At 48.0% G+C, this 26189-nt stretch overlaps 1 protein-coding gene across 7 annotated transcripts in view; it reads left to right on the forward strand.

Moving 5' to 3' along the window:
- LARGE2 (LARGE xylosyl- and glucuronyltransferase 2) overlaps positions 1-26189 on the forward strand; it is a 68307-nt gene that overhangs the window by 35606 nt on the left and 6512 nt on the right. For 5 of the 7 annotated variants that reach the window (XM_075927561.2, XM_075927563.2, XM_075927558.2 and 2 more), the window contains 10 exons: positions 808-979; positions 1238-1342; positions 2372-2484; positions 3037-3162; positions 3372-3527; positions 3795-3958; positions 5055-5333; positions 6590-6736; positions 7014-7209; positions 7426-7574. In XM_075927561.2, the coding sequence (XP_075783676.1) occupies positions 808-979; positions 1238-1342; positions 2372-2484; positions 3037-3162; positions 3372-3527; positions 3795-3958; positions 5055-5333; positions 6590-6736; positions 7014-7209; positions 7426-7574 (1607 nt within the window). Of the gene's footprint in view, positions 1-807; positions 980-1237; positions 1343-2371; positions 2485-3036; positions 3163-3371; positions 3528-3794; positions 3959-5054; positions 5334-6589; positions 6737-7013; positions 7210-7425; positions 11857-21258; positions 21865-26189 lie in introns of those variants that run through there. The other 2 variants (XM_075927564.2, XM_014574264.4) reach the window with 2 other exon arrangements.

Below are 26189 nucleotides of genomic sequence, written 5' to 3' on the forward strand. Positions count from 1 at the left end.
GGAGTTCGGGGAAGGATGACAGGAATGAGCAGGGAGGCGTGGGGAGCAATGAAAGGATGGAATCTGTCCAACTTGGCTAGTGACTGTAAGGAGGGGAAGGAGAAAGCAGTGCTTGCCAGTATCTGGAGTTTTTCAGGCAAATACCTAGAGAGCATTGTGGGCAGGGCAGGGGAATCTTGGCTGACATCCTGATGCTGAGGGAGCAGTGAGCCCACTGCCCAAATGTTGAACACCAGGAACAGACTGGAGAATGGGTTATAGGGGTCAGTCCTCCTCAGGCCCAGGGGGAGTGGCTGGCTGTGCACCAGGGCCTTCTCCATCTTTGCTGACTGGGGACACTAAGTAAGCGATGTGTGTGAGGGCTAGATCCCTGGAGACGTCTTATTCACAGCTGCCTTAAAACACTTCAAATGGAAAATACATTTGGGCTAAGCCTGGAATCGATGCGCCCCCTGGTGGCAGATGCCTGACCAGCCAGAACATTGTACAGTGCACCTGTACAATCCCCCCATATTATGTACTTCCTTCAAATGTGGGCAGAACAGTCTCCTCGCTTTTCTAGGACTTGCTCATTGCCTCCTCACTAGTTCCTGATGGTTCTGAAGCTCTGTGATGCTTCATTAGCCTCTGGCACAGTGGGGGTTGGATTTGGGGAACAGCCCCACCTCCTTAGACCTCTGTTTTGCGGGGATGTGTAACATTTGTGGTACAGGCTCAGTGCTTTATGTCTAGCACTGAGGGGGAGGGGGGAAAGATATAGGAATGGCCATATCCTGGCCCTGAGGGCTCCCTCCCTCCCTGTTGCAGCCAGAGGTGGCGTGGATTCCCAACAAGCATTACTCTGGGATTTATGGGCTGATGAAGCTGACGCTCACGAAGGCACTGCCCTCCAACCTTTCCAAGGTCATTGTCTTGGACACAGACATCACCTTTGCCACTGACATCGCTGAGCTGTGGGCCATCTTCGGGAAGTTCTCTGGTGAGGAGGAGTTGGGACCAGTTGAGTTGCTATGCCTCTGCGAGCAGAGCCAGGCCCATTGCCCGGGCTTCTCTGAAAACATGCAGCCCCTTGGCACTGGTGGCAGTTTAGGAGTCTGCTCTGTTTGGCTCTTCCTGTCTGTCTTCCTTGTCAACCACTGGTGGGAGTGGAAAGGGGGGGTGGGGGAGGGCAGTGCAGGGCATGGATTTGTGGTGGGCACATACCCCTCTGGTGAGGTGGGTCTGTCTCACTTTCCAGATAAGCAGGTGGTTGGGCTGGTGGAGAACCAGAGTGACTGGTATCTCGGAAACCTGTGGAAGAACCACAAGCCATGGCCAGCGCTGGGACGTGGCTTCAACACAGGTGAGCTCAGAGCATCCACAGCTCAGTAGTGAGACTGGCGCAGGGGAGGGCCCCCAGAATTTGGAGGGGGGGCAGGGCTGGGGAAGTACCTGCTTTTACTCCTCCCCATTAGGCTCACAGATAGCAAGGACCTATTGCCATGACTCCTGTCCCGTCCCGGAGAAATGCTGCTGTTGTTGCTTGGGACATGGGGAGCAAACTGCCAGCAAATCCACTGGGACCTAAACTTGTGGCCTTGGCCACAATGGCTTGATGGCAGGTTTCCCCAGTGGCTCTACCTGACTGGCCCCCATTCCCTGCTCTACCAGCCCAAGGCCTCTCACACAACCTGCCCCTCTTTGATTTTATAACGGGGATAAGTGGCCCCAGTGAGCTGCACTGAGATGCCTTAATAAGGCTGCCAACTCTGACTGAAGTTATCCTGGGAGGCTTTTTTCCTATGTGACATAATAGGCTATTTTAAGAAAATGTCATTAAAATGTCCAGGTTGGCTTTCAATAGTCAACAGGGGGGAGATGCCAATTCTGGGAGACTCCAGGCCAGTCCTGGAGGGTTAGCAAACCTGATTCAGCCTCAGCACAGGGATAGTCACATGCCATTCTGCTCTTCCACAGAGAGGTTTCTTAAGGTGGCCCCCTCCAAAGGTGACTGCTCCCTAAGGCCATTCCAAAGTTGCCCTGGCCAATCAAAAAGTTCCTGAGGTGGGAGCCGAGCCCCCTCCCCACGCTCTGGGAATCATATCAGGAGACACTGCTGTTGAGAAGAGTGTGGGACATAGGGACATCACATTCAGGCTAGGCAGCAAGCCTACAATCCAGCCCGCCCTCTGGGATGCCCAGCAAAGGGTGTTCTCAGAGAACTGGTTGGGTGCCGTCCCAGAACATTGACCCTAGGAAGCTCCAGAAGGGATCTGGCTAGAGCTGAGCTCGGGAGGCTGAAGGCTGGATCGACTGCATCAAACAGAAGTGCTGGAGCCTGTGTGATGTGGGGCACCTGTGACCTCTCCTCCTCCCACCTCCTGCTTCCCAGGGGTGATCCTGCTGCTGTTGGAACGGCTGCGCCAGATTGGCTGGGAGCAGATTTGGCGGCTGACAGCAGAGCGGGAGCTCATGAGCATGCTGTCCACCTCGCTGGCAGATCAGGTATGGAGCCGAGCTGAGCCCCAGCTACAAGGTCTTCATTGACCCCATGCTTAGTCTTGGACAAACTTATAGATGCTCCCTGACCTGCAACTTCCTGCAAACACTGGGGCCTTTGGATGCTGCTGACAGTAGGTGCCTTTGGAGCAATGTTTCCTCTAACTTTTTCCATGTGTGAAATACATTTTATGTGCAGTTGAAACAAATCCAGCCATGGGCACTTTGCTAATTGGCTGGGCAGCATTGGAGGGGCTGCACAAGTGCACAGTGTACAGGGAACACTGCCTGGGATCCATGATTCGAGACTTGTAACCTTCCACTCAATCAGCTCAGCATTGGTCTTGACCTGCAGCATTCCCTGTACTTCAGCTTTAGATGCCTCCTGTGCAGTGTCTGGTTACTGTGCCCACCTGTAGGGTGGCTGCATGGCATGGATTAATATGGAGACCCCTTCTCCCATCAGACAGCTCTTGTCCCCTGCTCAGGGTTTGCCCTCCAACCTGTGGGGGCTGAAAGTTTCTGCTACCCATGGGCTTATTGCTGATTCTCTTCCAGGACATCTTTAATGCAGTGATTAAGCAGAGTCCAGTGCTGGTGTACAAGCTCCCCTGTTTTTGGAATGTGCAGCTGTCCGACCATACCCTCTCAGAGCAGTGTTACTCAGAGGTCTCTGATCTTAAGGTGGGTCTCTTGGTCCTTGGCTGCTTTGCAGGAGGAGTTGGTGCTGCAGCTGGGCTGAGGAGCCCACTGCTGCAGGCACTGACCTTTCTTGGCCTGGAGGGATAAGGTGTTGGATTCTAGGGTGCAGTAGGTGGGTGGTGGTGGATCCAAAGAGGTGGGGAAATACTGTGTCTGCCTGTTTCCTTCACACTTCAGCCCACCTTTCTCAGGTGATCCACTGGAACTCGCCCAAAAAGCTGCGGGTGAAGAACAAGCATGTGGAGTTCTTCCGGAACCTCTACCTGACCTTCCTGGAATATGATGGGAACCTGCTGCGCAGGGAGCTCTTCGGCTGTGCCAGCCTGCCCAGCCCACCAGGAAACCAAGTGAGCCCTTGCTGGTTGCTAGCCCCGATACTCACTTGCCCTTATCTTGTGGGGATGGGAGAGGTGGGACATGGGACATTCCGTTCCCATGGATCCATCCATGTCCTCTCTTGGGACTTTGCGAGGTTGGTCCCTACATGGCTCCTCTCCAGGGCTCTGTCCTGTTTAGTTGAACATCTCCTGTGTGTTCCAGCTGCAGCACCTGCCTGCCCTTGGTTGTTTCCTAGCTGCAGTCTGGCCCTGCTACAATTCATTCTTATGTTCTAGCTGCAGCAAGCCCTGGAGGACTTGGATGAGGATGACCTCTGCTATGATTTCCGCTGGCAGCACCTTATGATGCACCGCATCCACCTGTTCTTTCTGCAGTATGAGGTCCCGGCCTCACCTGACCCTGCTGATGTCAGCCTGGTAGCCCAGCTCTCCATGGACAGGTACTCGGCAAGGACTGGGATGGAAGGAGGGGAGTTACGGGATATCTTGTTTCTTCTAGGGCAGCTCCCGCTGCTGAGGAGTGGGGTCTTGCAGCCAGCTGTGGGATCTGTAAGTACGTTCATCAGCCCTGGAACCTTTATATGAAAAGATGCTGTCAAACTGACCCAAGTCTAGTTCTGCACTAATAGAAACCTCACTTCTGTCGGGGGGAAGGAGGGGGGGCAGGAGAGGTGCAGGGGACTGGAGCTCAAATGGGAGTTGTGCCTCAAATGGAATTTTGGTACTTTTGGTTCTAGGATTGCAAAATCACTCTTTACCACAGAATCATGCCTCCAAATTTGATGAACTTACACTTAAAAAAGCCCTACAATGCAGCTAGGAGGGGTAGAAACAAAGAAAACCTTTGTTTTCAACCTTTGTTGCAGAGTTTGAAACACCAGTTACCCGATGGATGAACCACTCCTTCATTTTAGTAGAGTATAAACTGTGAAACCTAAATATGGCACTACCAGAGTTAGTGCTGTTATTCAAGTACAGAATGTTGTGGCAGAAATAGGCAGTGAATTTTCTTATCCCACAATCCCAGACTGCCTCCCCACTTGCCAGAAGCCCTAAAATAGCCATTTAACTCTCCATTTCCCATTTTCTACAGTGCAGTTATATGCTAATACATGCATTTGTGGCATGTGGAAAGAGTAAAATCCACTGAATTCAAAATTAAAGCGAATACCAGAAGGGGCTGCTGTACTGATGGGATGAGTCATTTTCATGTTTAATTAAATGAAAATCTGCACTGTGGAACTTGCCTGGAGCTGCCACAGATGCTAAGACCTTGCAGTAGAATCCTGGTTGTTTACTGTGGAGAATGCTTCCTGGTTTTGGACATTCTGTTCTGTGGTAACTTGTTGAGGGAAGAAAAATGGGAGAGGTAGGACAAGATAAAGTGACATCAGCATGGCAGAGTGGAAGGTTTGTTCAGTCTCTTCTGCGTAGCTGTGTCCACTGTTGTTTCTTGCCTGCTCTGTTGTCTAGTGCTCTCTCCATGTGGATGGCTCTGGCATGGCTAGTCTCATGCTGTTTCTCTTTCGCTTACAGGTTGCAGATGCTAGAGGCAATCTGCAAACACTGGGCAGGCCCCATCAGCCTGGCGCTGTACATGTCGGACGCAGAGGCCCAGCAATTCCTGCGCTATGCCCAGGGCTCGGAAGTGTTAAGCAGCCGCAGGAACGTCGCCTACCACATTGTGTACAAGGAGGGGCAGTTCTACCCTGTCAACCTGCTGCGCAACATTGCCCTGACCAATGCACGGACGCCCTATGTCTTCCTGACAGACATCGACTTCCTGCCCATGTATGGGCTCTATGATTACCTCAGGTAAGCCCTGTACATCTAGGCCAAGCTAGGTGTAGTAGTCAGGATTTACTGGTGTGAAGTCCTGACAGGTCTCCTGCTCCATTGATGATAATCAGTCGGGTGTGTGTTCAATCACATGCGCCATGTTGACTTGTGCAATTAGTCAACACAGCAAGACTGAGTCCCCAAAGACCACACATCAGATAAGGATCAAAGGCGCCCAGCCAGGTTTATTGTTAAGTGAAGTACAGGAATAGTTGTCGGTAGACTATCGAACTGCTATGCATTTGTACCCTATAACAATGGACTCAATCAGTGGAAGGCCCCACTGCCCCCGGCTGGACAAAGACTGTCCCCTCCCCTAAGACACCACTTAATATACAGGTACACCATACTCCTGATGTGGCCGGTTGCCACCCTCTGACTCTACTTAGATACCATCCATCACTCTGCCCCTCATGGATCGATTAGAACATCTCTATCCATCATGCTGTCATTTTAGACCTTTTCCTGAACCTGGGTCTGTATCTGTGGGGAGTGTGGGTACCCAGGTCTTTTTCAGTGAGCTAGTGTTACCATCCTTTTGGAATGTGCTTTCAACTTATAACCAATTACTGCTTTATAGTAGGTACCTAGTTCCAATTAGTGTTCTACACCTGGGCCTGTTACCAGTTAGTGTTTTGTGCACTCTGCCCTGTGCTGTGAGCAGGGGCCTGCCTCTTGCTCACACCTTAGCTTTGCTTTATATTGGCCAAGTGCTGTCCATTGTTAGCTGGAATTTTGTTTCAGGCCCTCATCTTACTACACAAGCCATTCACCCCCAAGGGTCCTGGTGCGACAGTTCCTCTCAGGTGGCTAACTAAGGTTGTCAAGTTCACCTGGGTCCCAAACAAGAGGGCTCCCAGCCCTTCCTGCTGGAGGTGATTCACCAACTGACAGGAAGCTTCTCCTTCTGCTGGCATAGGCTGGGCTTGAATCCTCTGGAAGAGCCCTGCTGTCACCTGGGGGAGAGAACCCTTGCGTGGAGAAGGAGATGCCCCTTTCGCACCACTGCTGAGTGGAGGTGCTGCATCCTGAAGGCTGTTAATCTCTCTTCCCACCAACCTCATACTGAGGAAGGACAGGATCTAGAGATTGCTGATGCCCTTCCACCATCTGCTGCTGGGGCCCAGGAACATACTGTGTGTGGGGCTCTATCTTCTACTGAGTGGCAGTTACCTCTTGCTGGCTCCAAGCCATCCTAGCGAGGCCTCATGCTCTCCCCTGCCCTCCTCCAGGAACTCCATCCGGCAGCTGGAGCTGTCCCAGCGAAAGGCAGCACTCATCGTGCCAGCATTTGAGACTCTGCGCTACCGTCTTTCCTTCCCCAAATCCAAAGTGGAGCTGCTCTCCATGCTGGACATGGGCTCCCTCTACACCTTCAGGTAGGTGCTGGAGCCACTCTCCTCCACCCAGCAAGACCCAGACCACAGGCCAGACCCAAGCGCCTTTTGTGTTGTCTCCCACCCCCATAGTCTGCCTGAGCCTGGATCTGTTCTGAAGTTGCTGCCCTGCAGGTAGTGACAGGAGCAGCCTTGTGTGTTACCCTGTAGCCCCAGGGTTCAGTGAACCACTGACCTCCCTCTTGTAGTTTGTCTCTGGGACCTGAGGGCCTCTGTGTGGTACATCTAGCTGGTGCTTCATTTTTCTCTCTCTCTCAAGGTACCATGTGTGGCCAAAGGGCCATGCCCCAACCGACTATGCGAAGTGGCGGACAGCGACAGTGCCGTACCGTGTGGCGTGGCAGCCAGACTTCGAGCCTTACGTTGTAGTGAGGCGTGACTGCCCCCACTATGATCAGAGATTTGTGGGCTTTGGTTGGAACAAGGTGTCTCACATCATGGAACTTGATGCCCAGGTGAGTGAGACAGTGGAATTTGCTGAGAAAGGAGGGTCCAGATTCTGCTTTGTGCCTGGGAGCCCCTTACTGTGACCATGGGCAGGTGGTTTCTGGGACCCTCCCAGCACAAGACTTCCTTTGGACCAAACTTTGCTGCTCTTGTGGTGATTGGGCCTCCATGGGTGTGGGAAGAGCTCAGATGTACCTGCTTGCTGACCACCTGCTTTTTCCCAGGAGTATGAGTTCCTGGTCCTGCCCAATGCCTTCATAATCCACATGCCTCATGCCCCCAGCTTTGACATCTCCAAGTTCCGCTTGAGTGCTGGCTACCGGGGCTGTCTACAGACGCTGCGGGAGGAGTTCCACCAGGACCTGTCGCGTAGGTATGGTGCCGCTGCACTCAAATACCTCACTGCTGAGAGAAACCTGTGATGCCGAGGGACAGCGTGGTGCAGGGCTGGAGTGGGAAGGGGACAGACTTCTTCCTTCCTCCGTCGCTTGTTGGGATCCCCTGCCTGAAAAGGGATCAAACCCGCAGCACCATTTCCCTAGCACAGGAGCAGTAGTTCCCATTAGGAAGGAAAGAGCCAAGAAAAAGGAGCTTAGGGTTATTGGGGCTGAGGGAGCAGAGCATCAGAGCTGAGGGTTTCCTCATAGCAGTTGAAAGGACAGGACAACCTTGCTAAACTTCTAGCATGAGGGCTGCATGGAGCCCATCTCCCTCTTAAGGGCATGGATGAGATCGGTTCCTGTCGTTCAGTTTCCAGAGCTTTGGCCAGTGTAAATGACCCTAGGGGATTCCGCTGCAGTCCACTTGGGCACCCTTCCCAGCCTCACAAAACTATCTGACGCTCTGCAAGATGATCTCTTGCTTGATTTCTTCAGCTCCTGTCTTTTACCCTGTGGGGCTCCTTTAGGTCCCTTCACAGTTACACCTGTTAGGTGTAGCTTAGCCCTGTGAGACAGGCTGAACTTAGCTCTTAATCTCTCCTGCTCCCCAAGTTGTGATTATCTGAACTCTATCCCTGGGCCTGGAGGGAGCTGAAGCACCCCCCTGCTTCCCCTAGGAGACGGCAGGCTACAGGATGGGTCTCTGGGGATATACCTACACTGCAATAAAAACATGCAGCTGGCAGGGAGTGCAGAGCTATAAAACTGCAGTGCAGGTATTTGGGCTGAGGCTGGAGCTGAAGCTCTGTGACCCTGCCTGCTTGTTTGCAGGGGGCTGCATTTGCACAAGAGTATTCCCATTTCTTACTGGCTGAGGCTCTGTACACAACAGCTGCCTACTTGCAGGCCCAAGGGTTTGGTTTCTGCACTTTGTAGAAGTGCAGGCTTTAGCTGGCCAGCCCACACCACTGACCTACACAGCCGAAATCTTCCATGGGTAGCTGGGACTGTAGGCAAGGGAAGGCACTGCTTTCCCAAAATTGCCTACAAGTCCTGGCCACCCTGAAAGGCTGCAGCCCAGCAACCCTGACCCTCTACCTGGCCAGGAAGGATCAGGCTGGGGGAGGGGAGGGAGGGTTTGGCTCCAGAGGCAGGCCCTTAGGTGGAAGGGGGGCAGGGCTGGCGCTTGCCTTCTCCAGCTGGGCCTTCCCCGGCCACCCATACCATCTTCCCAGAGAGGACGGCAAAGCCTGTCCATCTTTCCCATTGGCTGCGTCTAGACTGGCATGGTTTCGCAGATATATTTTTAACGGAAAAGTTTTTCTGTTAAAAGTATTTCCGCAAAAGCGGGTCTAGATTGGCACAGATGCTTTTGCGCAAAAGCATCCGTGGCCAGTCTAGATGCGATTTTGTGCAAGAAAGTCCCGATCGCCATTTTAGCCATCGGGGCTTTTTTGCGCAAAACAGTTCTTCCCTGTCTACACTGGCCCTCTTGAGCAAGTATTCTTGTGTAAGAGGGCTTTTTCCCGAGCGGGAGTGTGAAAGCATTTGCGCAAGAAGCACTGATTTTGTACATTACAGAGTCAGTGCTCTTGCGCAAATTCAAGCGGCCAGTGTAGACAGCTGGCAAGTTTTTGCGCAAAATCTCGCCAGTCTAAACGCACCCATTCTGTTTGCATAGGCTCTCAGGCTGCTGCTCCATAGCATCATGTCCCCAGATTCCCCACATGTGGCTAGTGAGGGCTGGTGCTGCAAGTCTGCTGCTCTAGTCAGCTGCTGGGGCCCACAGCAGATTTTGGTTCTGGTCTGTGCCTTGGAGCTGAACCAGGACTGGATTATTGTCAAATCATGGTGCCTGTTCTGATAAAAACCATCCAGTCCCTGCCACCCTGGGAATAGGCTAAATCACCCCCTGGTGGGCAAGCACCTGCTCAGAGAAACCTCTCTGGCTGTCATTTCAAGTCTCAGCAGGAAAGAGCTTGAATCTCACTAATAGTGACAATTATCAATCAGACGTGGGTGACACAGGCAGGGATTGTACCTGAGTGTTTGGGGAGTGGCTTCAACCAGGCCCTGTTCTAGAGCCATCACTGGAGCAGGAAGGCAGAGTCACTTTTCTCACTCTTAAGTTATTTAAGGTGATTTCTCACAGGGTGTGAATGAGTAGGCTGGCCTGTGTGTGTAGTTTCTCTCTTCCTTGCTGATGGTTCTGAAGTATCTTCAGGCCAGTCACTACTGGCCACTCTGCTCTTCACTGCCTGGTGTGAAGCTGAACTGCAAGAACTGCTATCCTGTCAGGAGGGACACCTTCCAGCCAGGGTGGGGCAGGCCCAGTGGCTACTGTCCCACATTTTGCTTTGTATGGAAAGGATACAAGTGTGTCTTGCATTTTTTTAATTAAAGCTTTTTATATTCTTTTTCAAAACTTTGGGGAGCCCTGTGGTTATTTTGTCACATTGTCTGATACTGGAGGCAGGGTGGCACTTAGAGGCAGGTAGGAAATGAGGGCAAATACCAGTTCCTATTCCCAGGGAAGGGCTTGTGTGAGTAGGCAGTACTGTAACACAGGTATGGCAACTATTGCATGTACAGGGTGGGGGTGCAGTACCTCCAACATTTTGTATAGAAATTGGAGCTCCACTAAGTGAGAGTGAAACCTTCCCCCCCCAAAAAAAGGGACCCTCAGTTATTTACTGTCACTAGGGACGATCAGGTATCTGACTTATCAAATTGTTGTGGCAATAGGGAGCTGCTGTTATGCTCTGTCAGAAAGTGCAGTGATGTGCCCTACAAGTGACTGGATTGCACGGGGCTGGGCACTTGTGGACTTAAGTCCACACCTCTCATCTCAGCTCTTAACAGTCAAGCTGGGCTCTTTCTAGCTCATATGTCATCCCCTTTAGCAAACATTTTTCAGGGAAAATTCTACCCTAATTGTCACATCTGTGACCCAGTTGCCTGCTGATGGTGCACAAGATGAAATGGAGCACAGCTGTGACAGTGAAGGGTAAGAGGCCTATTTGCACATTTACGTTAAGTCAGACTCACACTTTTGGGAATGGGCTGGGAAGTGTTTCCTGGGCTGTTATTGAATTCCTTCTTCCTGGAATCTCCATGACACAAGCTGAGCCTGGAGTAACCAAGTGCCCAGACTAGAGCATTCTGAAAATCAAGCTCAACTGTTACTCAACCATCTGCTCTAGAAGAAACATTGTCAGGTTGAGCTAGCATGTTAGCTACTTTTACCTATATGTTACCATTTTTCCTAGGCTTGGTCTACATTCCCAGTTCTTAGTGACAAGGCTCTGTCAACCTGGTCTTGTTGCTGAAAGTCAGCACCTGGGAATGCTGTTAGCTGTTCATGGGGAGTAGAATACCATTGCTCTGTCAGCAGGAGAGCGCTCCTCTCAAAAAAGCAGCGTTCACACTTGTACTGGCTGTAGCAAAGCTGTTTTTTTAGGGGGTGGTTTAAGCACCCCTGAACAAAAGCTTTTGGGGCACAATTGCAAGTGTAGACAGTTTTAGGCTAGTGCTGCTCTAGAAAATGTTTGCTAGCCTAGAGGGTCTGCTAGAAAGGAAGGAGAACTTTTGGTGACATTGCTGTAGCCCCCAAAGCCCTGGTCTAGATGCATTTTTATCTTGACTTAAAATATTTTGTTTGGGGAAGTGATTAAACTATGCTGCCAAAAGCACTTTTGCCAATACAGGTGTACCTGGAAATCATTTCTAGCATGGAGCTGGCATTCATTAAGCTCAACCACATGCTTTGACCTACAAGAGCCAGTAATCCAAAGTGAATTTGGTCCAGTCTGAGTCCCCAGTACTCCTTCTGGGTGTGTTATTTTGAGGGAGCCATTGATAGGTGGGGTGAACACTCTGTAACTGAAGAATCAGAAGTTATGACCTGAACAGAAATGCAGCTTGGGTGCATAAGGGCGAGTTAGTGAACGCAGAAATGAGTTCTGGCTGGGTGTGCTAGTGGCCCTTTTGCCTTGTGAAAAGTGTAGCTGTTTGATAAAGCTATGCTTTCAGCCTGTCTACCTGAACATGTTCACCCAGGGAGGGATGGAAGTGGAGCCTGAGCTCCCATTTGACTTAGATTAGTTCGGGGCTCTCTTACTTTCTGCGGAGCTGTTATAGTAGAAAGTCTTCCAGGTCGAGGTGCCCCATGTGCTGATGGGAAATGCTTCCCCCACCTGGTAAACATGGCTACAGAGACAAGAGATTTTATTGTTTTATTTAGTAAAAATGTTAAAATAAATAAATACAAATTGATCAGATGCTCTGTATCCCTGTGCCCCGCCCTGCCTCCCTTCCCCTCCCCTCACTTTAATTTGCTAAAATCTAAACACAGTTGTACCAAAACTGAAACCACAAGGGACTTGAAGGCTACAGAGAGAAGGCAGTAAAGAGACTGCGATTCACTATTAGCATCAGGCTAAAAAAAATAGAGATTTAAGAAAAACAAACCAGCTCACAAGTCAGTATTATCCTCATTACGCAATTCTGTGAAAACGGAGTGGTACCATTTTTAAAAAAGGGTATTTTACACCAAGGCCTGCAATGATTTGTGATTCTCAGGCATGGGAGGCAGCACAAGAATGTTGGGGTTGTCTGGCACGAATGACAAAGAGAGAAGAGGTTGGATGGTATCTGAATGAGAGGTTTTTTTTTGTTTCTATGCACGATTAAAAGTGTCACATGTGGCTATGGAAATCTATTTAACGAAAAACAAACCTGCTACTTTTTCAGTTGGTGCTCTGGAGCACAAAGGGCTTATGCTACTGCTTTTTTACATGAACTTGCACTGAAGACAGCAGTTTCAAGAGTAACTGCTCAATCCTATCACGAGTACATGGGAAGTTGGGGCCACTGTCTTGTTGCAGAAATTAAGGACCCTCTCAAAAAACAGCTGCTTTCCTGTTATCTAAAACCCAGTGTCCACTTTATTAGCCTTTTTGATATTTTCCCCTTCTCTGACAACTTGGCATTAGATCATAGACAAGTCACAGGCAGTGGGTATGAGATCTGTTACTAAAGAGCATTTCAAAAAAGTCAGGTGGGCGAGGGAGAAGACGATGGCTCAGGTGCTAAGATATGAAATCTTTCACCACTAGCTCATTGCTTCAATATGACCTATGACAATTTTAAAGCTGGTCAGGGGCCATTTGAATTACTGGCTCTCTCTGCAGCTCCTAGTAGACCAGTGTCTACATCACATCATCACTGGCACTAATTTTACCTTTCATAAGCATACGCAGCAGCGGTCAAGGACTTATTTGATCCTGGAAATAGTGCTTCTCCCCTCAGCTTACAATTGGTAAAGAAGTGTGTTTGTTAAAACATGATGATACTCCCTCCGACATGGTACTCCTCCATAACCCATTTTACTGCTCAAGTTGGCCCAACGTGCTGGGTTCCCTATGTGTAACTGGTTAGCTGGCCCACCGTGCTGCAGCAAGGAGGAGGTTGCTGGAGCAGCCACCCAGCCCCTAGCGTGCTGGGCCTGGCCAGGCTGGAGCCCTGCATCCCCACTCTCAGTAAAGGTGATGCTTATCAGTATCTGGTTACCTGTTTACATCCCTAGTACTGGCAGTGGCTTAGAGGCAAAGTAAATGTCGAAAGGGAAAGGTCCATGTTAATTTCTGCTCTCAGCCTAGGAGTTACACTATTATTTTCATGCCCATGAAATTAAAATGAGAAATCAAATGGAAACATGATTAGGAATTTCAGCCCAGCCCAAACCAAGCAATAAACGATGGTTATGTACCTTCTTGTAACCATTGCTCTTCAAGATGTGTTGTTCATGTCCATTCCAGTTAGGGGCATGTGCACAGTAGCCAGAAGATTTTCCCATAGCAGTGCAGCGCCTGTAGGGTCATTCTGTAGGGTGCCCCGTAAGAGTCACACATTGATAGAGTCCTGCCAACCTGGCCCCCCTCTTCAGTTCCTTCTTGCCAGCTACTCCAACAGAAGGGAAGGAAGGTAGGTATTGGAATAGACATGAACAATACATCTCAAACAACAGTTATGGGAAGGTATGAAACCATCTTTTCTTTGAGTACGTGTTCATGTATATTCTAATTAGGTGATTTACAAGCAGAAGGTCAGAGCCAACAACTGATTGTAACAGCCCTCACCCAAATGAGGCATTGTTCCTGGCCTGCTGCGCGAGCACATAATGTATGGTAAAAGTAGGAATCAAGTGGCTCTTCAGTTTTCATGAGTGGGAACCTGGGCGAGGAAAACAGTGGAAGAATCCTATGCCCCAATGGAATGTGCTGTGATAGGAGGTGCAAGAATTCCTGCTAGTCTGTAGCACTGTTAGATACAGGATGTAAACCATGATGAGCTGCATTGGGCAGACACCAGTTGACCCATCACCCGATCTGCAACTGCCATGAACAGTTGGACCGATTTACAGAAAAGTTTGATGCTCTATGTAGATGACCAGAGCCCTAAGAACATCAAGAGTGTGTAGTTTCTGCTCCTTGGGACTAGAGTGTGGTTTGGCACAGAACACAGGCAGGAAAATGTCTTGCCTCGGGTGGAGCTGTGACACTACTTTAGGAAGAAAAGCTGGGCAAGGCCCAAGTTGGACCTTGTCCTTATAGAACATGGTGTAGGATGGTTCTAATGTCAGAGTCCCTCAGTTCAGATATTCTCCTTGCTGAAGTTATGGTCATGAAAAAGGCACGTTATATCACTCCTATAAGAACATATAGCTTGTCAAGGCTTCAAAGAGAGGCCCTGTGAGTCTAGACAGGACTAGATTAAGGTCCCAGCCTGGGACAGGCTGGCATCTGCGTGGATAAAGTCTGTCCAGATCTTTCAGAAAGTGAATAACCAGGGGATTTGTGAAAAACAATGACCATCGGACCGTGGGTGGAAGGCGGAGATGGCCACCAAATGTACCCTTATTGAAGGAAAGGAAAAGCTTTCTTGCTTTAGTTAGTGGAGATAGTTCAGGCTAACTATTGGGGTTATTGGGGCCTGCGTAGGACGGAAGTGACTTAGAGATACCCAGATTGAGAACCTCCACCATTTAGCTAAATAAGTGGCTCTGATAGAACTGGCTTTCTGCCATTGAGCAAAATATGTATGAGTTGGTCCGAACAAGCAAGCTCTGTGGGGCTCAACCACAGCACTTCCAAGCCATGAGGTGCATGGACTCAAAGTTCAGGTGCTGAAGGCAACCATGGTCTTGTGTCAAGAGGTCTGGGAAGAGTGGTAATATGATTGGTGCCACCACTGATGTGTCCAGAAGCAATGTGTACCACAGCTGACAAGGTCATGCCAGGGCTATTACTATGAGTTGTGCTCACTCTGTCCTGATCTTGAGGTGCACCCTGTGTAAAACAGGGTCATACACATGTATGGAAAGGGGACATGGATAAGGAATACCTCTGCTGTGGTTCTGGAAGAAGCAGAATGGCTGACATTTGCCTTTGTGATGTGTAGGGAACAGGTCCATGAGGAGAAAGCCCCACCTCTGGAAAACTGACACCATCACATTTGGACAGAGCAACCACTCATGATTGTGGAATGACCTGCTGCAGTAGTCTGTCTAATCATACACACCAGGGAGGTATCATGCCTGCTAGTGTATTGAATGTTCTACACAGAAGTCCCAGAGTTTCAAGGCTTCCTGGCATAAGGGAGAGGAGCATACATCCCTGTTTGTTGATACAGAACATTGCTGTCATATTGTCTGTCATGACGGAGACACATTGACCTGCTAGATGTGCATGAAATGTCTGAGATGGCAGCCCCACTGTCCTGTGCTCCCTGCCATTGATATAAAGGCCTAGGTCTGCCTGCAACCACAGGCCTTGGGTCTTGAGTCCCACAAGGTGGACACCCCATCCCAGCTCTGAAGTGTTCGTTACTAATGACAGGGACAGCTGAGAGCTGGTGAATGGGAACCCTGCACAGACTTCTCAAAGGTTGAGCCACCTACACAGTAGTGAGTCCACATGCTCAGTGTTTAGCTGATTGCCATATTGGGGTCGGGAAGGAACTTTCCTCCAGGGTAGACTGGCAGAGGCCATGGAGGTTTTTCGACTTCCTCTGTAGCATGGGGCACGGATCACTTGCTGGAGGATTCTCTGCATCTTGGGGTCTTTAAACCATCGTTTGAGGACTTCAATATCTGAGATACAGGTGAGAGGATTATTCCAGGAGTGGGTGGGTGAGATTCCAGGAGTGGGTGGCCTGAATTGTGCAGGGGGTCAGACTAGATGATCATAATGGTCCCTTCTGACCTTAAAGTCTATGAGTCTAACACAGAGTCTGATAGTCATAATTCTGTTCAGTTTGTCTTGGGCTGGTTGATATACCGATGCTAACCATGACTGGAGAGTCGGCGCTTCGGTCTGGCATGCTGCACTACGTATGTGTACACTGCTATGTGATCCAGAAGCCTAGAAGCAGTTTCTTGCTATGGTGGTGGGAAACTGTCTGAGGCCTCGAATGATATTTGACATGGCCAGAAACTGTGATTCTGGTAGGAATGCTCAGGCCTGAGTCAAGTCCAGAACTGCCCCTATGAATGCTAACCTCTGAACCAGGGCAATGTGGGTTTGTTTATGAGGAGGTCCACGCTGTTGAACATTTGTCTGAGGAACCTGAAATAGGTTCATACCTGCTCCCTGGACTGGCCTTTGATTAGCCAATCACTGAGGTATGGAAACATCTGTACTTGGTGTCTGGCGTCACCGCTGGTCTGACTTGCGATGTTGCTTGCACTTGTGGCACCATTCTTGCAGCTGGTCCCCTTGGAGCCACTCCCACTTGATGGCATCCATAGAGAGCAAACCTTGGTTGGCTTTGGGGTCGGCGCAGCACTCCGATCATCCTTGTAATTGGCATCGAGACCTCCTGGCACTGGGGGTCCTGATGCCACTCAAGTTCTGCCTCATCCAGGCACCATCGGTGTGCTCCCCTCGGTCTCAGTACTGTTTTCCGGCTCCTAGGGGCTCTCTTCAGCACTGTTCTTCAGAGTGTAGTGGAAAGAAGATAATTAGGAAGCTAAGGTAAGATGAGTTGGAATCCAGTTGTGCTCGACCATGTCCTCAACCATGTCTTCAAAATGCCTGTTTAGCCCCGATGAAGATTTGGACTGGCCAGAGGATAGATAAGGCCTCCTTATACCACTCTTATTCCTTCCTTGAGAATTGTCCTATCTGTTTTGTGGGAAGAACCACTAAAGAGGTAGAGACCTGCACTGAATGATGGGGTTGAGGAGGCCCAAGGGGTTGAGGAGGCCCAAAGACTTGAGGGTGGCCCTATAATCCTTGAGGCTGCAGCCTTTTATGTCTTTTCCTCAGGAAAAAAAGGTGGTACCCTCAAAGGGCAGGTCCTGAATGGTCTGCTACACTTCATATGGCAGGCCCGAAGCCTGGAGCCAGCAGGCTCTCCTCATAGCTACCCCGGTAGCCATGATCCCGGCTGCAGCATCAGCACTGTCCAATGCAGTCTGTAAAGAGGCCCACAAGATTATTTTCTCCTCAGTAATGAGAGAATTCCGTCCTAGAGTGAGAGGGGAGCAGCTCCGTGAATTTGGCCAGAGATGTGAAAGTATTGTAGGCGTATATGCTAAACATGACTTGCTGGTTAGCCACATGCAGCTGAAAGACCCCCCATTCCCATTGAGTACACCTTCCTCCCCAAGAAGTCAAACCTCTTGGTCTCTCTATTCTTGGGGGAAGATCCTTGACACACTGTCTCTCCCACTGGTTCACCGCACTGATGACCAGGGAGTCCGGAGGAGGGGGAGTACACAGGTTGTTCATAACCTTTGGAGGGCACAAAATAGCATCTTTCACTGCGCTTATAAGTTAGAGTAATTGAAGCTGTGGTCTGTCACAAGGTCTTATTATTTTTATTTGTGGTTTTAATAAGTGGTAGGGCAATCTGGGAGGGACCAGACACAGAGCAGTATGAAGGACTCTTATGTTCTCAAGACTTGGGGCCACTGCAGTGCCTGCTAATGCCTTCTCAGGAGATGATGATGATGAAAGCACTAGGACCTGGATCTGTTCTCTTCTGTTAGGGACCAATACATGCCATTGGTCCTGGGGGGCTCAGAAGTGGTCTGATGCCAAGGAGAAAGCTGTCACTGCTGGTGGTGCAGGCATTAGCGCTGGTCCTGGTGCTTGGAATAATATCGGTGCGTATGCCGGCTCCTGGGGAGGCGGAGGTTTGGTTGATGATAGTGCTGTTGGTATCGGTGCCATGGCTTCAGACCTGGTAGAGGCAATAGTGCTGAAAGAGTGTGTGCTCTGGCCCCATGGTCAGTGCCGGAGTGGAGATTGGGGTCAGTGGCAGTGACTGTGCTGTCCTATATGGTATTGGTGCATGTGCCACAGCCAGAGGATGTGGTAGTATGGAAGAAGGCACAAACATAGCCGACACTAGGGAAGATGGCACCAAATGATGCCTCTAGAATGCCCAGGGAATACAGAAGGGCCACCGTGGCGTGTTCTGTGGATGACAACAGTCACGCCTAGATTGAGACCTTCTACTTGAGTGCCTTCTGGATTGGTACAACTCAGATTCCGATCCTGAGGGGTCTCATAGTTTCTAGGTGCCAATTGGTGGGGGGCTGGGCTATCATTTTGTGATTATGCCAGCGGGTTTGGTGAGCAGGAATGCCTAGACACCATTGCCAGCTTCCTTCAAGATTGCACCAGTGGGTACGTCGACATCGTAGGTGCTGGGGACTGCTTTCTTTGGGGGAGGGGAGGGAGAGGTTGGAGGAGGATGGTGCCATGATTTGCATCAAGTTCTTTGCCACCTCAAATGCCTCTGGTATTGAAGGGAGTGGCAAGGTTTGGGACACACATCTCTGGACTTCAATGAAGTCCAACCTTCAATTTTCCTGCACTTCTGGGGTACTGGTGATTGCGATCAGTATCTTTCAGATGTTCTTCTCCCTGACCACTGGTGATGCTGAGCAGAAATCTTCTTCAGTGCTGAGGTGGAAGATGGCACCGGAGAGCTCTGTGCCAATGAGGAGGTGCTTGGCACTGTGTCTCCTGGTTCCAGGCCTCACTGCGGATGCAGAGTCATCTCCATTAAAAGTACCTTGAGCCACTGTTCTCTGACCTTTAAAATTCTGAGACAGAATCTTGGCAGATGTGGCAGCGATACCTCTGGTGGCCCTCACCCAAGCACTTTAGGCAGGAGTAGTGAGGGTCACTTTTTGGCATGTGCTTGGCACAGACCTCACAATTTTTAAATTCTGGAGGAAGTGGCATGTCACAACTCTGGGGTTTCTTGAAACAAATGGGCGGTGGGGATAACCCCACAAATGAAAACGAACTACAACTATTTACGGGAACTCTAACTAGGACTATTAAATAGAAAACTATATACATTAAAGATATATAAGAAATGGCACCAACACAAGCAAGAGCTATGGGACATTTCAGTCTACCTTCACGGGTGGTAAGAAGGAACGGAGGGAGAGGGCAGGTTGGCAGGGCTCTATATTGGGCACCATGAAGGCAAGACTCTGGGGGATGCCCAGACCAATCCTACAGGCACTGCTATGGAAACTCTTCTGACTGCTGTGCACATGTGCACACAATTGGAATGCACACAAATAAGCACTTGAAGAAGAAACATGCAGACTTCTGCTCTGTTCATGTAGTACTGTTAATATACCCATTCACTCAGGCTATGTCTAGACTGCATTGCTTTTCCGGGATATGGGAGGTATCCCGGAAAAGCAACGCTGCGTCCAAAGAACGTTTGCGCTTTTCCGAATTTTTTTTTTGAAAAAGCGGACCCACTCTCTTGCCATTCCTGTAAACCTTGCTCTATGAGGAAGAAGGGATGTGTCGAAAGAGCACTTTTTTTCCGAAATTTGGCGTTGTGTAGACGTGCCAAATTTCGGAAAAGCCTCTTTTGAAAGTAAATCGGAAAAAGATATGCAACTTGTCTACTGCAAATTGAATTTCTTTTTCCAATTTAATTTTGCAGTATAGACCTAGCCTAGGTATTGTCAGTTCCTAGTGACCAAAGAATGAGAAAAACACCACTTTATAGTAAGTACAGAATTGCCTCTTCTAATAGAGGAGGAACCGAGACACAGTGATTTTATGTTTTTTCCCCCAAAAAAACTGGCAGCTGATTTTTTGGGTGCCCAACTTGAGGTACTTGTAATTTGATTTTCAGAGGTTCACTTGCTTTAACTGGAACTATGGGTACTCTGTACTTCAGAAAAATCTGGCCCTTGCTCTTATACTAGCTATCCAAAAAATCAGAGGCAACTGTAAGCACCAGCCAAATCTTCATTTTTTCCCCAGCAACACTTGTAAAGGAAGCTTTCTGAATGCTAGAGAACAAAGGAGTAGGAAGTGACTGAGTTTACGCTGTTTTCATTGTAAATAAAAGTAGTTTCAAAACAAAGCAAAAACCAAAAGTGGCAAAAACATTGCTACAATTACACAAGACCGGTATCTACTTAACAACCAGGACCAATCAGAAGGACCTTTCTTGACCTGTACCCACTAGACAGTAAGCTCTTCTGCACAGGGAACCCTTGTTTCTGAAGCACTGCCACACCTTTGGGCACTACTACATCATTAGTAAGAATAGTAACACTGAAGCAATTTTTTCCTTACCTACACAATGACTTTGGGTGAGGTGTCCTCCAGTCAGGTATCAATACGCTGTTGCTTAACTTAAATCCTGGCTCCAAGAGATTCTGGCAAAGGGTCCACCCCCATCACTGCTGCTTCCCATGACACTTGTCTTGTGGAGCACTTGCTTAAATTAGGGAAGTTCCTCTTGGAAAAAAGAATCAAACAAAGCCACAGGAGAGGGCAAGAAAGGAAAAGAGAGTACCTTTTCCTCACATTTATTCTTCCTTTCCTCTTCCTACCCTAGCTCTTTCCCCATGTTCTTTCCCTTATTCTCTCTGTTCACTCTCAGGTCTTTACCTGCTCATCTCAGAAAAAGGCTCCCTTTTGTTTCCCCTATGTCAGTTCCATGATCCCTTCCAGAACAGGGAGGTGAGGAGAAACAACACATGCTGTTTGAGATAGGTAATAGCTCCTGTAAGGTGGTGCCAGTGCATCTGAGCATATTTCCAATTAGGATTATCATTCACTGCAATGCCCAGACACACAGACTGCATTTACACTAGCATTTTTTTCTCTAAAAATATCCTACTGTTCCTATCCCTCATGGGAGCACCAGTATAGAGCAGCTGCCTATCATTTAATTGTAGCAGTGTAGGTTCAGGCACATCAGTGGCTCATCAGAGCCTTGTCTACAGTAGAGGTTGCTGCCTTAGTAGAACTGCAATGATGGGGAAAGGTAGGGGACAAATAATAAAATAACAGGCTTAATGGCATGCACACTGATGCAATGTATAAACAACACTTTATTGTGTGAGTTCCAACTTTGTGCTCATATATGCTCATCCTGTACAGGACACAAAAATACAGATAGTCCTTGTTCCAGCCAACAGGATGAAATGGGAAAGATGGGACACACAGGGTTGTCACCAGGAGAGGATACCAGAGAAGGATGTATAAAGTATCACCACAGCCCTTCTTTGTGGGTATTATCAAGGGGGTATGCATTTATATGAGGGGTCTGAATGAAAAGAGGGTGAAAGCTTGGAGACAGGTCTGAAGCTTCTGCTCGTAAATAATTCCTTAGGCATCTCCTGTTCCACGTCTGATGGCCTACAGCATAGATCTGAAGGAACACGGCTACAGCTGCTCAGCCAGTGGGGCATTTACACATTTCGTTTTCTGTTGCTGAGGCCTTAAAAGACATCCTGTTTTCTAAACAGAGAAGACTGCAGAGTCCACTTCTGGCTGGTGACATAGCTTGTGAATAGCCTTGAGTGAGGCAGTCTGCTGATCAAGTGATAATGCCAAGCATGCCAGGTGCATGGAAGAACATTTATCCTTCCTCTCTGGGTTGAAAAAGCCATCTATGCAAGTCCTCTTCTGTACAGAAGAATCTAGGAGGAAGCAGTCTTGGCAATAAGGAAATAGAAGTCTTCTTTGACGACCTGGCAGGCCTGAATGTGCCCTGATTGCCAGACTGTAACTGCTCTTGCCAGCAGGACAAAGGGAAGGGAAGAAGGGACTAAAGGAGCTTTATAATGAATGTGGCTTGGGTATGGAAGAAAATAGTACAATTACTGGAAAAGCTTATAAGGGTGGAGGAGCAACAGAACTCACCATGGCTGGGCTGCTGAGGGAGTATTTAGCACATTCCCCTCACGGATTTCTGAAGGAGGGAAGGCAAGAGCCAAGAAGCTGGTGGTAAAACTGGTGCGGGAACACTTTGGAACCGCTGCTCTTGAGGTTCCTCTTGCTATGGTGGAGCATAAAGAAGAAACTAACTGAAGCTCAGACATCCTGGAATTTTCAGTAAAGCATGTGTAGTGACAGGCATTGAGTCTCATCGAATAAACCCTGGTCTGGGTCCTGGAAGATGACTGAAGGAAAATTGAGTCCACTGCTCACTTCAGACCCCATGTCAACCAACATTCCTGTCTATGCCCTGAGTGGGGATGGGAATAGAGGTGGCAGATAAAGTGCCTAATAGCAGGTGCAACAAAACATCCTACCCTATGCCTGGTCACATCGTCAATACTTTTCTGTCCTTTGCAAAGGCTGGACTGGAGAAGCCTTCAGCAGAAACAATTTGGCTATGTCTACACTGCAGGCTTCTTGCGCAAGAACAACTGTTCTTGCGCAAAAACTTATAGAGCGTCTACACTGCATGTGTGTTCTTGCGCAAGTAAATTTGCAGTAAAGCGTCAGAACTGAGGGCTTCTTCTGCAAGAGTTATTCCTCTCCTCCCTATTGCGCAATAAGGCAGTGCGGAGGGGCAACAGGGGTTTCTTGTGCAAGAAACACCTATGGCTAAAATGGCCAAAAGCCACATGGCAGTGTGTACGCACTTTTGTGCAAGACCTTTTGCACAAGAACTCTTGCGCAAACCAGTTCTTGCACAAGAAGCCTGCAGTGTAGACGTAGCCTTTAGGTTTTGACATCTGAATATTCATTTAAAAAAAAAAACAGGTTTAATTTTCACACTGTGTTAAGCTAGTGCTGAGAAAGCAAATCGGACATGGTGCAGCCTTGCTAGGGGGAACACAGTGCAAATTCATTGATGATGTTTTGCTACATCTGTATTATAAGGACACCTCCATTTATTTCATGTACCTCAGGCAATCCTGAGGAGGGTTTCATTCTGGGCCTTTGTGAATGCTGGCCAGTCTTAGATTACGAGGGGTGGGGCTGGGATAGTCCCTGAAAGAGGCTGATTTGAAGTTGAGGTCAGGATTAATGTTCACGTCTCCAGACAGGTTGGATATGAAATTGCTTTCTGAAGCCTTGTCATACTATCAATAAAATACATCACAGACTTCTTGGCAACAACTAAAATAACAGATCTGCCCACATAATGTTCACAACCTTTAATTCTAGGTAGGCAGATGTAAACCATCACCATTACCAAAAGAATCATGTTTGCAACTGAAGGTGAATAAAATGCTTGTGTTGCTCAGATAACTAACAGATCCTGTTAATCATGATTTCTCAGGTGCAAAACATTTAATCCTACCACTGATAATTACCTGCCAGTGATACGCTCAAAAATCATTAAGTTTCCTACACTGTCCATAATCTACACGATACTACTCTGTGACTGTCTGTTTTGCACACTACTGTGCATGCTGCTGGCTCTAAACAAATAATAACTGATCATAATACTAAGTATACTGTCAAGACTGAGTGATAACAGACTGCAAAGATAAGGGAAAAGCTATTTCTAAAATCCACTTTTCTAAGAAGTGGGAGAGGCACCATGGTTTAGTGTACTGAGCATTGGGGCTAAGTGCGAGGAATGTCTCTGATATCCACATCTTTTGTGGCCTTACTGTAGCTCCCTGCTTCAGTTTCCCCATCTTTAAAATGGGAATAAGAAGTTCCTTTTCATACTCCTGGCAATGATATCAGGATTAGCTAAATCAGAATGCTTCTTAGGAAATACAAAATATGAAGTATTATAATATGTATTTTCATATGGCCACACTTCAGAGGAATTTAGAACTGGAGCGTTTCAGTACCACCCTACCATACCAACTATGACAGGAAAGAAAAGGCAGCAGATATTAGTGTAAGCTTAAAGCTAACTAGCAAATTACTAATTTCTGCATTATGTAGGATTCTGAGCAGCTTTCTATTTAGTAACTGTCAATTCCCTCATTACCCACTGGACAGCAATGACTCCTGTTTACTTAATGTCTGTGCAGCAGCAGCATTGCTAATGTCAGCACAGCTCTTGGAATGGGACTTGCCTATTAACTGATGTTGCTGCAGAGCCAATAGGGGAAGCATACCAAAAAGGATCAGTGGGAAGGAAACAATCTACCAGAGAACATCAGCTAGAGAACATAAAAATCTGTAAGCTAGGATCATTTTTCTGCCAAGTCATTGGGGAAATTAAGGTACGCTTTTATAGCCTGGAGGGTTTTTTCCAACAAAACTTTTAACTTTGATAGAAATTAGACTTCATTAAATTGATGCATCTCTCCAGAGCCTAGAGACAGACACCTAGAGTGTGTCTAAACTACACCCCTCTGCCGACAGAGGTATGTAGATTAGGCACATCGCTATTGCAAATGAAGCGGGGATTTAAATATCCCATGCTTCATTTGAATAGAAATGGCCACCACTTTTTGCCGACGTGGCACGTTGCCAGCAAAAAGCGGCAGTCTAGACGGCGATCGGTCGACAAGGAAAGCCTTTTCTGACCAATCCCTTATGCCTCATGCAACAAGGTTTACCGAATCGGTCAGAAAAGGCTTTCCTTGTCGACCGATCCCCGTCTAGACTGCTGCTTTTTGCTGGCAAAGTGCCGCGTTGGCAAAAAGCGGCGGTCATTTCTATTCAAATGAAGCGCAGGATATTTAAATCCCCACTTCATTTGCAATAGCCATGTGCCTAATCTACATCACTCTGTCTGCAGAGGGGTGTAGTTTAAACACACCCCAATAGAAAGGGACAGTGGCAAGTTCACAGGGTGGCACAAATACAGCAAGGTCTTAACTCCTGGGTGCTGCAGTGTTTTTCAAAACAAGAACACAACTGAATTCCAACCTCAGGCCCTGCCAGTAACAGGCAGAGGAGAGATCAAGTCAGCTCTCAGCCTTTGAACATCCTGCAACCCCCATTGGCACAGTTCTCCAAACAGCACTTTGAAGATAACACTGGAAGAATCATAGGGACATAGGAATTGCTATGTCAGATAGGACCAGTAGTCTGTCTCTGTCACTGTACCTGCAGAGAGAGGCGCAAGAAACCCCTCTGTAGTGACTGGCTTATGCCTTAAAGCAAGAAGGTTTATATTACTAGTTCATTTTCTCTCATTATTTCTATAAGTATTTGATCTTTTAAAAACCCTATTAAACAAATGATCCAATGATACCTTGTGGCAAAGAGTTACACAGATTGTGGGTTGTTACAAAAAATTATTTCCTTTGATCAGCTTTACATTTGTTTCATGGGCTGTGTTTCTGCTTTGCCACACCTGCTAACTGATCCTTGCTGCTTAACTGGCTTCAGAACCCAACACAGACATTTGAAGATAAAGTCTATTTTATCATAGGGCCTGCTGAGAAGAGTACACAAGAATTCTCCTCCAAATCTACTGACAAATGTAAGAACTGAGGATCAACTCCAGGGCTCAGGGGAAGTATCCTTGAGGAACAAAATGTTAGTGAAAACAGACACTAAAGGAGAGTGAAGGAAACAGCTTCAAGAATCTCAAAGCAGCATATGCAGCTGTGGCTGCAGTGAGATTCTCAGGCCATGCCAGGGTCAGGGTATTTTCTTTTCCTTTGCCCAGAGCATAATATGTACAATGCAAAGCTTCTCAGTGTTCCAGTGCCATCAGCAGTGCAGGTCTGTCTGGCTACTAAAACACACGCGCTATTTACCGCCATGCCAGGAGCTCATCTGCATAGTGGCCAAACATTGCTCCCACTGAATCCAGTGGGAGTTTGGCCACTGATTTCAACAGAAGTAGGGTTTGGCCCAATGTATTCATATGCATTAGCAGAACTGGATAGCTACTGCATGTCCAGTATCAGCACTCTTAACTGACACAAGTCCTATAACAACTGAACTCACAAGACATGCTCTGCTACACAGTCACACTATCATTTGAAAGAGATGGAATTCTGAAATAAGGTGATATGACAAAAGGAGATTTCAGGTGTAACAAATTCACTTTCTTTCATCCCCATTCTACATCCATGTTCTAATCAGTCCATATTTAAATATTACAAAAGCAAAAAGGCTTTAACAATCAAATGGCCAGTGTTCTACTCTGGGCTACTAACATACAAAAGAATGAGGAGATGTGATAACAGAAGAGACAAGAGAGAAAGCTTCTCCCAATGGAGAGTGAGATGCAGCATGTAGAATTTGGCCAGACACACAAATGATATAAACTATGGAAACCTTCTCCCTGGTATTTTAAAATACAAACACAGCAGAATGTCATCATAATAGGCAAAGTCTGTGTCAAAAAATTCTAAGCACACAGCATTTTCTCCAGTTCTG

Source organism: Pelodiscus sinensis, chromosome 5 (genome assembly GCF_052426305.1).
Source record: "Pelodiscus sinensis isolate ZL-2025 chromosome 5, ASM5242630v1, whole genome shotgun sequence".
NCBI lineage: Eukaryota > Metazoa > Chordata > Testudines > Trionychidae > Pelodiscus > Pelodiscus sinensis.